The sequence below is a fragment of the Rhinichthys klamathensis genome, unplaced genomic scaffold (genome assembly GCF_029890125.1).
Source record: "Rhinichthys klamathensis goyatoka isolate OS25496 unplaced genomic scaffold, OSU_Roscu_1.1 h1tg000786l_1, whole genome shotgun sequence".
NCBI classification, from domain to species: Eukaryota; Metazoa; Chordata; class Actinopteri; order Cypriniformes; family Leuciscidae; genus Rhinichthys; species Rhinichthys klamathensis.
In genome coordinates this window covers 981,746-996,257 of record NW_026607183.1, presented here as the reverse complement: position 1 = coordinate 996,257, position 14,512 = coordinate 981,746, and the positions used below count along the sequence as shown (strand labels likewise).

The following is a 14,512-nucleotide window of genomic DNA, read 5'->3' as shown; positions in this document are numbered from 1 at the left end:
ATGGTAAACATAAATACTAAAATAACTGATGAATTCATATTTACAGCTTTGTTTGGAAAACCTTTTTACTTTAACCTGTCATGCTTAAGACCGACATTGCTTATACTTTATCTTCAGAAATTAAACACAGACACGAAACTGAAACAAATCCAGTAGATTAAAAGCAAGCAGGACAGAGTGTAGTTCACTACTGTTGTCATTTATTCAAATAAAAGCATTTGTAATTCAATGTTTATGGCTCTGTGAGAGGAAAACTGAATCTGTATCATTTCAGTAATATCCTGCAGAAAAGGTTGTAGCAGAAATGCCATCAGTAGCATATGGGCAGTTTTACATAAATAATGACAAGGACTAAACTCACACTAACAAGTATGGTTTCTATGTTGATGCAAGGTAACATACATATGCACCTAAATCACAGTCCATAAATAATACTATTATTTAATTTGATGCATTTCTCTTGTCTATGATATATCAGTGTGTTCGATTCCATTGGTCTTTGTAGAAGTTTACATAATATTGTACTCATCTGGGCTGTGTTCGCCAAAAGCATCGTAAGCCTAAATTCATCATAGAGACCATTGGTGGCAATTGTTCAACAATCAACTTAGGCTTACGATGCTTTTGGTAAATGCAGTCCTGTATAGTAAACCTATGGAAAATATTATTACTGCCAAAGCTCAAAGACACATGAAGTAATATATATATACATCTAGTTCAAGCTTGGCTATGCAAAAAAAAAAAAAAAAAAAAAAGGAATTAAAAACATACAAAACAAAGAAAAAGAGCAATTGTACAAAAAAAAAAAAAAAGTGTATAAATACATATTTATAATAATAAAATAAAAATAGACTGACAAACTCAAACACAAAAAGCCATCCCTGACTTTACCGCTTTTGCCGTGAAGAAAACAAAACATTTTAGCCATTAAAAAATTTGGCTGAATTTTGACACATTGAAGCAGGGCAAGTTTTTCATTTTGCCCCTCCCACATTGTGGAGTCCATGCTGCTTTAGCGGCGGAACCAAACCCAGCTGTTGATGAGCCAGAAAGCTACAGTAATGGAATACATGATCATTTCTCGCTTGGCTCTCTCTTTGTTCTCCTCCTCTATGAGCTGCAAACGCCGATTCAACTTGACAATCTGTAATGACACAAAATCAAATAAATTAATTAACCCCTCCTATCTTTGAGGTTAAAGGTACAATATGTAGGAATTTTTCGCCACAAGAGGGCGCAGTTACCAACAATAACAAAGGCGAAGCTTGGTGACGCTATGAGGGAGAGTTGAACGATGGGAGATGTCGTTTTCACCATCCAGAGATGTTATGGAATTAAGGAATCATGATCACGGATGAGGTAATTCATTTGTTTTTGTATTACCTGTACGTCTGATCGCAATATTTTATGTCACCATAATGAATTAACTGCAAGGAACGCGAAATGTTATGCTATATTATCCTGTTACAGCTATTTGTCAAATGATTTGTTGGGTTAATGCTGCGCAGTTTTACGTGTTTATGGTTAATGCCGTGTTGTTTTACGTGTTCAAACCAATCGTACTGAAAGTAAATTTGAACGAACATTTGCAAGTAATGGCTAAATATTGTTTAACAACACATATCCGATTGTATTTAATTGCACTGCCATAATCTCGGTCAAAACACAAGTGATAAAAAGCATTACCAAAGTACAAAGAGCAATATAACTGAATTTTCATCAGCATAACGATCACTTGATAGTTTTTCAACATATGCATAATGATTGATCTGTCACGTCACATAGGCGTATGTATCTCGCATTGTTTATAAGTGATATTATTGACAGTTGCATGTGTTGCAAGGAAACACAGATACATCCTTTTGTTTTATGTACATTTGCTCACCTGTCTAATAAAGTATATGCAAGAGCGGTGTTGCTCCAAATTAGTCGCGGACGTGGAGCTCTCGGCATCTCGAAAACGCCACGCTGATATTGATCCTCATTTTAGTTCTCCTTTTTTGTCCCAAAGTCTGTTTGCCATGGTCCATAATGTTTGAACGAAACAACAACGGCGTGCAGCTAGACGTTACGCTCTACACAGTTGTCCACGTCTGTCGCCATGGTTACGTCATGGCTATGGCAGTACGAGCGGAAACCGAGGAAAGCGCGGATATTGCATCATTGACAGGTGACATTTTTTTTCCGGGATGGCCACTTATATAAAATTGGAATTTCTCTGAAATAAAAAAAATCTTTGGAGACTTTTGGGATATTGTAAGTACACAACTGCAGGAAATATATCACACTGTGCAAGTGATTTTTGGATATTTTATTACAAAATTCCTACATATTGTACCTTTAAGTATTGGTCAATTACACACACTACTGTTTAAAAGTTTGGGGGCAGTAAGATTTATTATTTTCTAGCGTGTGAATTACACATCCTTCCCATGACCCGAAGCATTCAAATAACACTTCATTTTTTTTTGTCCAGAGAGCTTACGGTATATCGTTTCCTTCTGATAATATATATATATATATATATATTTGTTTTATTACATTTTTTGGAAGCTTTTTGTTCTGTATTGAAAATGTGTTTAAATGTAACCCCTCCATATCTGTGTGGTCTGCATTGTCACTGATTGATTATTATTTTTTTTTGTGTGTGTGTGTGTGTGTGTGTGTGTGTGTGTGTGTGTGTGTGTGTGAAAAAAGAAACATTTCTCCCATTTACCATTCATTCCTATGGGGGTTAAATTGACCCGCGAGGAAAGGATTTGTTACTATTTTAATTACAACCACAAAAACTCCTTGAATCCAATCAAATTGTTTTTGTGTATTCCAATTTCAAATTTGACAAAACTGGCCTGAGGACAGAATTTAAAGGAATTAATTTATTCTGGAAAGTACACAATATATTGAAAATCAAAAGTGACAATAAAGACATCTACATTGCTACAAAAGATTTCTACAATTCAAATAAATTCTGTTCTTTTGAAATTTCTATTCATAAAACAATCCTGAAAAAAATGCATCATGGTTTCCACAAAAATATCAAGCAGCACAACTGTTTTCAACATTGATAATAATAATAGTAAATGTTTCTTGAGCAGCAAATCATCATATTAGACTGATTTCTGAAGGGTCATGTGACACTGAAGACTGGAGTAATGATGCTGAAAATACAGCTTTGATCACAGGAATAAATTACATATTAAAATATTGTAAAATAGAAAACAGCTATTTTAATTTGTAATAATATTTCACAATACTACTAATTTTACTGTATTTTTGTTCAAATAAATGCAGTCTTGGTGAGCGTAAGAGGTTTTTTTTTAATGGTAGTGCATTTAAAAAAAAAAGATTCTTAGGAACTGCACACTATAAAGCATATAGAGTTGTTTTAACAGCAGAATAATACCTGTCTGCGTAGAGAGGTGGCGTCGACAACAGCCATGTCATCTGCTCCTCCCTCTAGAGTCGAGTCCAGCGTGGCCAGCGCATACCTGTCAGAGACATTATTCATCTCATGAGACATTGAGATTGTATTGAGAGGATAGAGAGAAAAGCGAAGCCAGAGAATAAAACAGATGACAGGGAAGAAATGAGAGGAAGAGAAAAGAGATACCTGTTGTCATGCTGGGGGTTAGAGATGGTTGAACCCCCTCTGAGAGATGGCTTGCTGAGAAGCGGATACGGAGAAAGTGAAAGAGGGAAAGGACGAAAGAAGACACAGACAGACAACTTTAATAACACGCAGATGCGCTTTAACTAATATTTTAGATGTACATGTTGCAGGGGGTCTTTGTCTCACAGACCCTGTCAACATTTCATTTTTATAATCAAATAAACCTTGCAAAAGAAATTATGATTTCATGATAAAGCAGCCAACTGCACAGATGTAAACACAAAAATCCTTTTTTTCTCATTTTCAGAAGGAAACCAGAGCAGTGACTTTTGTTATGCTGGTTTTGCATAAACCTACAGTTGAGTTTAGTTCCGTCAGTGGAGCTGAAGTTAGTCAGAAGCCAAGCACAGGAAATGAGCTCACAGATACCACCTGTGCAGGTATCCATGGAAACCAAAATCAAACAAAGGAATGTTCCGGATTCAATATAAGTTAGGCTGTATCATTTCACAGTGTTTGTGGCATAATTTCAATTACCAGAGAAATTTTCCCAAGTAAAATAAAATAAATAATAATAATAAACACATAATTAATACATATTTGGGTCAGTAAGATTTTGAAATGAATGAATACCTATCCAGCAAGGACAAATTAAATTAATCAAAAGTGACAGTAAGACATCTATAATAATAATTAAAAAAAAAAATCAAATAAATGTTTAATTCATCAAATAATCCTGAAAAACTCAAATATTAAGCAGCACAACTATTTTCACTATTAATAATAATAAATGTTTCTTGAGCATCAAATCATCATAATAGAATAGAATGATTTCTGAAGGATCATGTGACACTGAAGACTGATATATATATATATATATATATTATTTTTATTTTTCTGTGATAATTATGCCACAAATGCTTTCAAAAGAACTTCACTTTAAATGGACCCGAACATTTCTTTAAAAACTATACACCAATGCCACAAACCAATGTGTAAATTGAACTGAAATCTTAAAGCTCAGGAAAAAAGAAAGGATTCAAAGAAAAGAGTAAGAAATAAAACCCCAAACAAAGAGGCAAAGGAAGAGGGAAGCAGCGTGTCCACATCCAACAGCAAACAATACAGCGACAAAGCTGTCATCTAACAAACTACCTCCTAAAACTTAAATATGTAGGGTTCTATGGTTTGTGGTTGAAAGCATTACATTTTAAGGAGGAGTGTTTGACTGCCAGTGCAAATACGCTTAGTGCATTTCCTCACCTAATCAATTTGTCATCAGAATGACAGAAGAATGTCTAGAAGTCGTAGAGGACTTTGGTCCTTGCTTAATCTAACACATTTGTTTAGTTACTCTGTGAAGCAACATCTAAATGAGCCTTTCAGGGAAGATTCAGGGGTCTGATGTCAAAGGTCACCTGCGCTGGTTCTCGTCCAGGACCTCCAGGACCTGCTGGTAGGCCCGGCGTGTGGTTGACTGGATGAAGGAAAGGACACCGTGGGCGCTGAAGAGGTTAAACCCATCCTCGGCACCACCGAGGGGAGCCATAGTGCGCAATGCAGCACAGGGGGAGGGAGTCATACTGACCGCACCACAGAGAGAGAGAGAGAGAGAGAGGGAGATGGAACGAAAGAACAAGAGAGGACAAGTAGAAGATAGAAGAGAGAGAGAGAGAGTGAATGTCAAACAAATTTAAGGTTTCAGAAAGAAGGAAATCAAAGTAGAAAGAAACAGAGGTCGGATAATGAAAATAAAGACTACATTTCATTGGCCCGGGAGAAATGGAGAGATGTCACACTTGATGGGCAACAGCCTCACCATATAAAAATAAACCTACAACCCCAACACAAACACTTCAACAAGCTGAAACAAGCAAACTCTCTTCGTTTTAACAACACCAACAACACAAAGCAGTGTCTGAGCATCACAACCACAAGCCTCAAACGCAGATACACATCAGGCTAACGATGAGGCCGTTTACTGGACCGTAGAATCCATCGCCACTGATCCGAACAGACACAACTTCACCTCTGAGATCCTAACAGCAGTCTGCCTTAAAAATAGTGCACATCAAAATTATAGCTCAGGTATTTGATAGGTGAATCTCATGCAAACATGTCCAGGACACTGGACCCATTTTTTTTAATAAAGAAATGTCTATGGAGGGACCAAAATGTTTTATTATTGTTATTGTTAAAGGGATAGTTCTCCCAAAAATGAAAATTGTGTCATTAATTACTCACTTTCATGTCATTCCAAACCCGTAAGACCTTCGTTCATCTTCGGAACACAAATTAAGATATTTTTGATGAAATCCAAGAGCTTTCTGACCCCCCATAGACTGTAACGTTATGCGTGTGGTGCTGACACAGGTGCTGGTCAATAGAGCTGGTAAGTCCCGCCCCTTCCGCTTACCCCGCTGGACCTCTAGGTTGAAAAATCGTCAATGCAAGTGAATGAGAGAAAATAATTATTTTCTAATCCCGTTTGAATTTTGCAATGAATGTGAACATACACTCACCTGAAGGATTATTAGGAACACCTGTTCAATTTCTCATTAATGCAATTATCTAATCAACCAATCACATGGCAGTTGCTTCAATGCATTTAGGGGTGTGGTCCTGGTCAAGACAATCTCCTGAACTCCAAACTAAATGTCAGAATGGGAAAGAAAGGTGATTTAAGCAATTTTGAGCGTGGCATGGTTGTTGGTGCCAGACGGGCCGGTCTGGGTATTTCACAATCTGCTCAGTTACTGGGATTTTCACGCACAACCATTTTTAGGGTTTACAAAGAATGGTGTGAAAAGGGAAAAGCATCCAGTATGCGGCAGTCCTGTGGGCGAAAATGCCTTGTTAATGCTAGAGGTCAGAGGAGAATGGGCCGACTGATTCAAGCTGATAGAAGAGCAACTTTGACTGAAATAACCACTCGTTACAACCGAGGTATGCAGCAAAGCATTTGTGAAGCCACAACACGCACAACCTTGAGGCGGATGGGCTACAACAGCAGAAGACCCCACCGGGTACCACTCATCTCCACTACAAATAGGAAAAAGAGGCTACAATTTGCAAGAGCTCACCAAAATTGGACAGTTGAAGACTGGAAAAATGTTGCCTGGTCTGATGAGTCTCGATTTCTGTTGAGATATTCAGATGGTAGAGTCAGAATTTGGCGTAAACAGAATGAGAACATGGATCCATCATTCCTTGTTACCACTGTGCAGGCTGGTGGTGGTGGTGTAATGGTGTGGGGGATGTTTTCTTGGCACACTTTAGGCCCCTTAGTGCCAATTGGGCATCGTTTAAATGCCACGGCCTACCTGAGAATTGTTTCTGACCATGTCCATCCCTTTATGGCCACCATGTACCCATCCTCTGATGGCTACTTCCAGCAGGATAATGCACCATGTCACAAAGCTCGAATCATTTCAAATTGGTTTCTTGAACATGACAATGAGTTCACTGTACTAAAATGACACCCACAGTCACCAGATCTCAACCCAATAAGAGCATCCTTGGGATGTGGTGGAACGGGAGCTTCGTGCCCTGGATGTGCATCCCACAAATCTCCATCAACTGCTATCCTATCAATATGGGCCAACATTTCTAAAGAATGCTTTCAGCACCTTGTTGAATCAATGCCACGTAGAATTAAGGCAGTTCTGAAGGCGAAAGGAGGTCAAACACAGTATTAGTATTGTGTTCCTAATAATCCTTTAGGTGAGTGTATGTTGTCTGTGAATTTTTTATATAAATTTTTGTGTAAAGAATGCTACAATTTAGCGGGTAGAATTTTCATACGGTTAGACTTTGTGTGAGAGCACTTTGTGGACTACAACTCTTCGCTGCTTTCGACGCGTTTGATATACGTCACCACCACTAGCACACGGATCCCGCTAAACATGCCTTTGTTTGAATGGTGACATTTGGGTACAAAACACACAGGCATCTCGATCTAATTCCATAGATTATCGCACCGTGATTTGTGGAGGGATAATGTGTCATGCGGTGACGTCACATATGCGACGTGTAGTCTTTCTCGTTATGTCTATTCCACAACTGCTAGCCAAAGAATCATACAATATACTGTCAAACTCGTTACATGAGAAATTATATAAAAAATTAACAGACAACATGTTCACATTCATGGCACAATTCAAACGGGATCAGAAAATAATTATTTTCTCTCATTCACTTGCATTGACGCTTTTTCAACCTAGAGGTCCACTTGGAGTTTTACGGATGGGCGGGACTTACCAGCTCTATACGGAGTAGAACCCGGAAGTTATGCACTGTGTTTACAACGTGAACAAGAGAAGAAATTGTTGAATAAAGTTGTTATTTTGTTGTTGTTTTCTGCACACAAAAAGTATTCTCGTCGCTTGTGGAGCACATTATAAGATTGAACCACTGTAGTCTCATGGACTATTTGAACTATGCCTTTACTACCTTTCTGGGTCTTTAAAGTTGCAGTGACGTTGCTGCCTATAGGTGTTCAGAAACCTCACGGATTTCATCAAAAATATCTTAATTTGTGTTATGAAGATGAACGAAGGTCTTACGGGTTTGGAACGACATGAGGGTGAGTAATTAATAACAGAATTTTCATTTTGGGGTGAACTAACCCTTTAAGCACATTTGTACATACGTTATAATTATATATATATATATATATATATATATATATATATATATATATATATATATATATATATATACACTCACCGGCCACTTTATTAGGTACACCTGTCCAACTGCTCGTTAACACTTAATTTCTAAGCAGCCAATCACATGGCGGCAACTCAGTGCATTTAGGCATGTAGACATGGTCAAGACAATCTCCTGCAGTTCAAACCGAGCATCAGTATGGGGATGAAAGTTGATTTGAGTGACTTTGAACGTGGCATGATTGTTGGTGCCAGAAGGGCTGGTCTGAGTATTTCAGAAACTGCTAATCTACTGGGATTTTCACGCACAACCATCTCTAGGGTTTACAGAGAATGGTCCGAAAAAGAAAAAACATCCAGTGAGCGGCAGTTCTGTGGGCGGAAATGCCTTGTTGATGCCAGAGGTCAGAGGAGAATGGCCAGACTGGTTCGAGCTGATAGAAGGGCAACAGTGACTGAAATAACCACTCGTTACAACCGAGGTATGCAGCAAAGCATTTGTGAAGCCACAACACGCACAACCTTGAGGCGGATGGGCTACAACAGCAGAAGACTCCACCGGGTACCACTCATCTCCACTACAAATAGGAAAAAGAGGCTACAATTTGCAAGAGCTCACCAAAATTGAACAGTTGAAGACTGGAAAAATGTTGCCTGGTCTGATGAGTCTCGATTTCTGTTGAGACATTCAGATGTTAGAGTCAGAATTTGGCGTAAACAGAATGAGAACATGGAACCATCATGCCTTGTTACCACTGTGCAGGCTGGTGGTGGTGGTGTAATGGTGTGGGGGATGTTTTCCTGGCACACTTTAGGCCCCTTAGTGCCAATTGGGCATCGTTTAAATGCCACGGCCTACCTGAGCATTGTTTCTGACCATGTCCATCCCTTTATGGCCACCATGTACCCATCCTCTGATGGCTACTTCCACCATGTCACAAAGCTCTAATCATTTCAAATTGGTTTCTTGAACATGACAATGAGTTCACTGTACTAAAATGGCCTCCACAGTCACCAGATCTCAACCCAATAGAGCATCTTTGGGATGTGGTTGAACGGGAGATTCGCATCATGGATGTGCAGCCGACAAATCTGCGGCAACTGTGTGATGCCATCATGTCAATATGGACCAAACTCCCTGAGGAATGCTTCCAGCACCTTGTTGAATCTATGCCACGAAGAATTGAGGCAGTTCTGAAGGCAAAAGGGGGTCCAACCCGTTACTAGCATGGGGTACCTAATAAAGTGGCCGGTGAGTGTATATATATATATATATAGTTTTGTCATAATCCTAATAGAATAAGGGTTATATTAAAATACATAGTTTCTTTTAATAAATAATTTATCATATACATTTTATTATTGTATTGTACTCTATTCTTTTTATATTAAAATATATTTGATTAAGTTTCTTCTTTTTTTTTAAAGCTAAATATAATTTCTTATATCCGTCTTTTGATTTTAAGGTGAAATAAGAACTGGACATGTTCTTGATAGATTACTGATGTAACAGGGTTCTTAAGTGTATTGCTGATTTTGTGTATTGTCACTTGATATTGGTCAATATTATTAAATATTTAAATACACTAGCGTTTAAAAGTTTGGGGTCAGTAAGATTTTAGAAGTAAGAAGTCTCTTATGCTTACCAAGGCTGTATTCATTTATTTGATAAAAAATTCAGTAAAATATTATTACAATTTACAATAACTGTTTTCTATATATATTAAAATGTTTTATTTCTGTAATGGCAAAGCTGAATTTTCAGCATCATTACTAGTCGTCATCATTACTCCAGTCTTCAGTGTCACATGATCCTTCAAAAATCATTCTAAGATGCTGATTTGAAGAAGAACATTTCTTATTATTATTATCAATGTTGTAAAAACAGTTGTGGTGCTTATTATTTTTTGGTGGAAACTGTGATGCTTTTGCTTCAGGACTCATGTTTCATGAATAGCAGATTCAAAAGAACAGCATTTTTTAAAACATTATAAATGTATTCACTGTCACTTCTGATCAATGTAATGCATTCCTGCTAAATAGTAATAAAAAATAACCAAACTGACCCTAAACTTTTAAATGGCAGTGTACATTTAAATACAAACAAATATTATATTGTTATTATGTTAAAATGTCCTTTTTAGTCTAAATTTAGAGTAAAGTTTGATAAAAGACAGTTTGGCTGATGGGCATGACACATTTAGATTAGTAGCAGAAGCCATATTCGTCTTAATTTTATTAAGGTCAAAAAAAAAAAAAAAAAAAAAAGAGGTGCTGGTCATTGGTGGGTTTAAGTACTTTTATTGACAGATCAGCCAATCAGAAAACATCATGTCAAAACAAGCCAACAATTGTTTGGTTGAAGGAGAATGACTGATCTGTTTTTTTAAGTACAAACCCTCAGTGTGAACAGCTCCACAATGCAAGGAGTGGACATTCATTCGAGTACAATAGAGTAGAATAGAGCTGTCAGGCAGTCATGGCATGAGGGAAACTGACTGACAAAGCAACTCCAAACTACACTGACCATTGACCAATACCACATCACAAGCTGTTTTATATTGGGATCAAATTAGTTTTAACCATGACTGACAGGTGTGATCGGGCCACACCTGTACATGCAATAACATGCACTGCCACTGACCTGCAAAAAAAGCACAAAAGCCAAACCAAAAGGGCTTGAAACTAAACAACATACATGCATGGTTCTAACTCACCCCCTTTGAGTCAGCATCATGAAGGGAGAAAGAGAGACACCAGGGAGGAGGAAAAAACATAAATGGAGTGAGAGGGCCATGTTGACAGGGCAGAGGTGAAACGAAAGTACATGTGTGTGTGTGTGTGTGTTCGTGGCTCTGCACTCACGTAGAGTCGTTTCTGGCGAGCTGGCCATTGTGTTGCACACCTATGTTCTCGCTGACCGTGCGCTCTCTACGTGCCTTGGTTTGCGTGCGCACCTGTGTGAAGAAGAGAAAGTGGACATGTGTTCCTCCTCATTTTACTACACACAAGCCGGTCTTTTTTTAGTGACGTTCATTACCACTCACATCTGCACAGCCCACATCTTGCTAAATTAAGTCTGTCCCACTTACTTCTTCGCTAGGCTGACTTGCAGAGATTGCCTGCTCCATTTCGTGGAAGTCGAAGGGCCGTTCGTTGAGCGTGAGGACCCGAGGTGGCGTCCTGAGGGACAGTGTTGACTCCAACGGGGTGGACTGGATGATGTCCAAGTCTCTGGGATATTGCATGTCATCACTGTCTCCTACATAGGAAGATGAGTGACCGATCAGATATTCGTCCACTCTAAAAATTGCTGTGTGGATAATTCATGTGAAACAAACTACCTAAAAGAGAAATTCACCCTCATTTCGTGCCAAATCTGTAAGACAGCGAAACACAAAAGAAGATATTTTGTGCTTTCCATCTCGTACCTGCCACTATGATTCTCTCGGGAACGTGCATCATTGCCGTGTGGTGCGTGTCCCGCTCTGGGAGTTCCTGCTCTTCCGAGCTAAACGGAGCCACTTTGAGCTGCTCAGGAATGCGCATTCTCTGACTGATGCCCTCCGTGTATTCCAGCTCATAGTGGATCCGGTTCATCTCCGCCATCTCGGCTGTGGGAGAGGGGAACGCCGCTCCACTCATCTACAGGGAGAGAGGAGGATGGGTGTACAGAGAAAACACCAGGTCAGCTGTGATGACATGCAGTAAGGAAATTACACAGCATGTCAATTACAGAGTCAAACAAGATTCCAAAGGAATGTGAACAGAATTCCTATTGGAATCGTGTAAGAATAAAAAATGATCTTACTGGGAGGTATACATACATTTTTTTTTTGTAAATATAAATAAATAAAACAAAGATTGCTGGAACAATTGGTTATCGGCAAAAGTCTATACCAATAGTTTTTGGATTTATATGCAATGGTAACACTTTACAATAAGAGTCCATTTGTAACGTTAACTACGGTTAATAAAAGTATTGTTTATTGTTCATTTTAACATTTACTAAAACATTATTACATTTTAAAGATGTATCTCTTAACATTAGTGAATGCAATATGAATTAACATGAACGACCAAGGTATAATTAATATGTATCTTTAAAAAATTACAGTACATTTTCATGGTTCAGTAGTGTTTTTACATGTTTGTATTAAAGTTCAGCACTATTTTGTGTCTTATCTTTGTTTTCATTTAATATCCATTTTAAAAACGATTGGTTGATTAATCGGTTATCGAACAGTGTGGTCCAACCCATTTATCATCATGGGTAAAATCCATTATCAGTCGATCTCTAATATTGTCTTCTTTTGATTATTTCTTGTACTGCGCTGAATGTTTTGATTCTAATCTGAAACATTAGAAGCTTTAAAATCCTGAAAGAGGTCCTTTCTTCATTCCTCTTGCTGTCTTACAGGAGCATTTTATCCTATAGTATAGATCAAAGTTATTTTTATTCCTTTAGAATTATTCTTATACTATTATAGTGTTTATTAATATGAGCTTGTATTTTTAGCTTTCATTTTAATTGTAGTTTAAGTTTTATTTAATGTTGTCATTTTTTTTATTTTTGTTTTATTTTTCTATTAGGTTTTAATTTATTTTTATTGCAGTTTTTGTTAGTTAGTTAGTTGCCAAAGCAACATGTCTTAGGTTTAAGTTTTTCATTTATTATTTATTTTATTTAAATTACCAAAAACAATAAATAGTTTAATAGTTTAATGATAACAACACTGGCTCTAAATGACCAAAACCGGAATCACAGGTTGTCCAACCTGGTCTCTGTGACCTTTACCTCTAATACAAAGCGAGCTCATAAGACTGCAAGTTTACTTATAATCCTACTAACTATATTATTTACACTTATGTAATACAGATAAATAACTAATCCAGCCACTATCATCCCCAGACCCTCAGGCTAAACTGAAGCACAGAAAGTAAAGCAGCTGTCATCATCAGTGTGTTGTGGTTTGATCAATGATCATGAGACCAACTATTTCAGGAAGAGAAATGCCAATGAACACCACAGGCACCTCCACCGTTTAGTCTCTTAGTAAGCATACCTACTGAATGAATTGAATTAGATTATGTTTCAGAAAATTATCCCAACAAAAATACAAAAATAAAGTCAATATGGACGCTTTTGGTTTCATTTCATTTGAGAGCAGCCGTAAGGTTACTACAGTAAAAACACCTGCTGTAATATTTTGTTTTGAATGTTTGGGTGGATCCGATCAAACCAAACAGAAAATACATAATAACAAGGTCAAATACTTTATAGTGTCACATTTGGGCCAAGATTAAAAAAACTGTCAGTGAAATCAATAAATGATGAGTACATCAGGGCCCTAAAGTAACGTTACATCAATGACAGCTGATAAAGGGCAAAAGCATAATCAGAAATCACATCACAACTCATTTAGACTCATACCTTCACCGAGATCAGATCCACCGACGGATTAGACACGTTAAAGTGGAATGCTATCGTAAAATCAGCTTATTCTGAGGGTTTTTAGAAAAAGGGAATCATCCCGCACTAGTACAGCACAGACCAGCTCAGCCCAGACCAGACCAGACCCGCACCGCCGCTGCGTGAAGCGGAACTGAGGAGAGAGCTTCAGACGAGCCTTTCAAATTAAGAGTCTCTCTGTTGAGACTTCATTTAAAAGTCACGGGCTTTTGCTCATCTTCGGGGGAAACTGTTCATTGTCTTAGTCTGTCATTTAACTTTTAAATAACATTATATTTGTATTATATTAGAAACTACTACACACTAAATTCTGTTAACATTTAGCCTACGTAGAATAATAAAACCTAATTTGTATTCTGTTATTACAAATGCGGTAACACTTTACAATAATAGTAGGCTACATGAATAATCATGTACTAATACCTGAATTAATAATTACTTTACTATGAACTAATGATGAGTTAAGACATGTTGGCTACTAATGAGGAACTAACCTTAACTACGACATGAGTCATATGAATTCCTGCATGAATATACCATCTTAACTACACGTTAGTAGGCCTACATGCTTGTTAATTAATGCATTAATTAACATTTCGGGGTAAACTAAATCAAACATGTTCCAGATCAGAAGAAAGATGTAGCTACTAAAAGATCACAATGTAAAATTGTTCATAAATTTGACACCAGCAACTGTCACAAACATCATGACACTAGATGTCTTGTAATGTTTACATTTAACCTTACTCATTGAACACA

The 14,512-nt window shown here is 37.5% G+C and overlaps 1 protein-coding gene across 4 annotated transcripts; it reads right to left on the bottom strand.

Moving 5' to 3' along the window:
• Window positions 1-178: 178 nt before the first annotated feature.
• mffa (mitochondrial fission factor a) lies at window positions 179-13,885 on the bottom strand. Of its 4 annotated transcripts, XM_056243359.1 has the most exons (8): window positions 13,715-13,885; window positions 11,712-11,925; window positions 11,373-11,542; window positions 11,146-11,237; window positions 5,029-5,193; window positions 3,611-3,664; window positions 3,404-3,488; window positions 179-1,144 (listed from the first exon to the last, which is right to left on the bottom strand). In XM_056243359.1, exons 2-8 carry the CDS (start codon window positions 11,923-11,925, stop codon window positions 1,013-1,015), a joined length of 912 nt encoding a protein of 303 aa, XP_056099334.1. In that variant the 5' UTR covers window positions 13,715-13,885; the 3' UTR covers window positions 179-1,012. The 4 variants fall into 4 exon arrangements, with proteins under 4 accessions (XP_056099334.1, XP_056099335.1, XP_056099336.1 ...); XM_056243360.1 differs by lacking the exon at window positions 3,611-3,664 and having other exon boundaries at window positions 13,715-13,884; XM_056243361.1 differs by lacking the exon at window positions 5,029-5,193 and having other exon boundaries at window positions 13,715-13,883.
• Between the last annotated feature and the right edge of the window lie 627 nt (window positions 13,886-14,512).

Excerpts from the sequence above, each read along its gene's own strand:
- mffa (XM_056243359.1), bottom strand. The coding sequence starts at position 11,925 with ATGAGTGGAGCGGCGTTCCCCTCTCCCACAGCCGAGATGGCGGAGATG. Across the intron at positions 11,543-11,711 it reads CGAGAGAATCATAGTGGCAG|GAGACAGTGATGACATGCAA; the intron begins GTACGAGATGGA and ends CTTCCTATGTAG. Across the intron at positions 11,238-11,372 it reads CAAGTCAGCCTAGCGAAGAA|GTGCGCACGCAAACCAAGGC; the intron begins GTAAGTGGGACA and ends TTCTTCACACAG.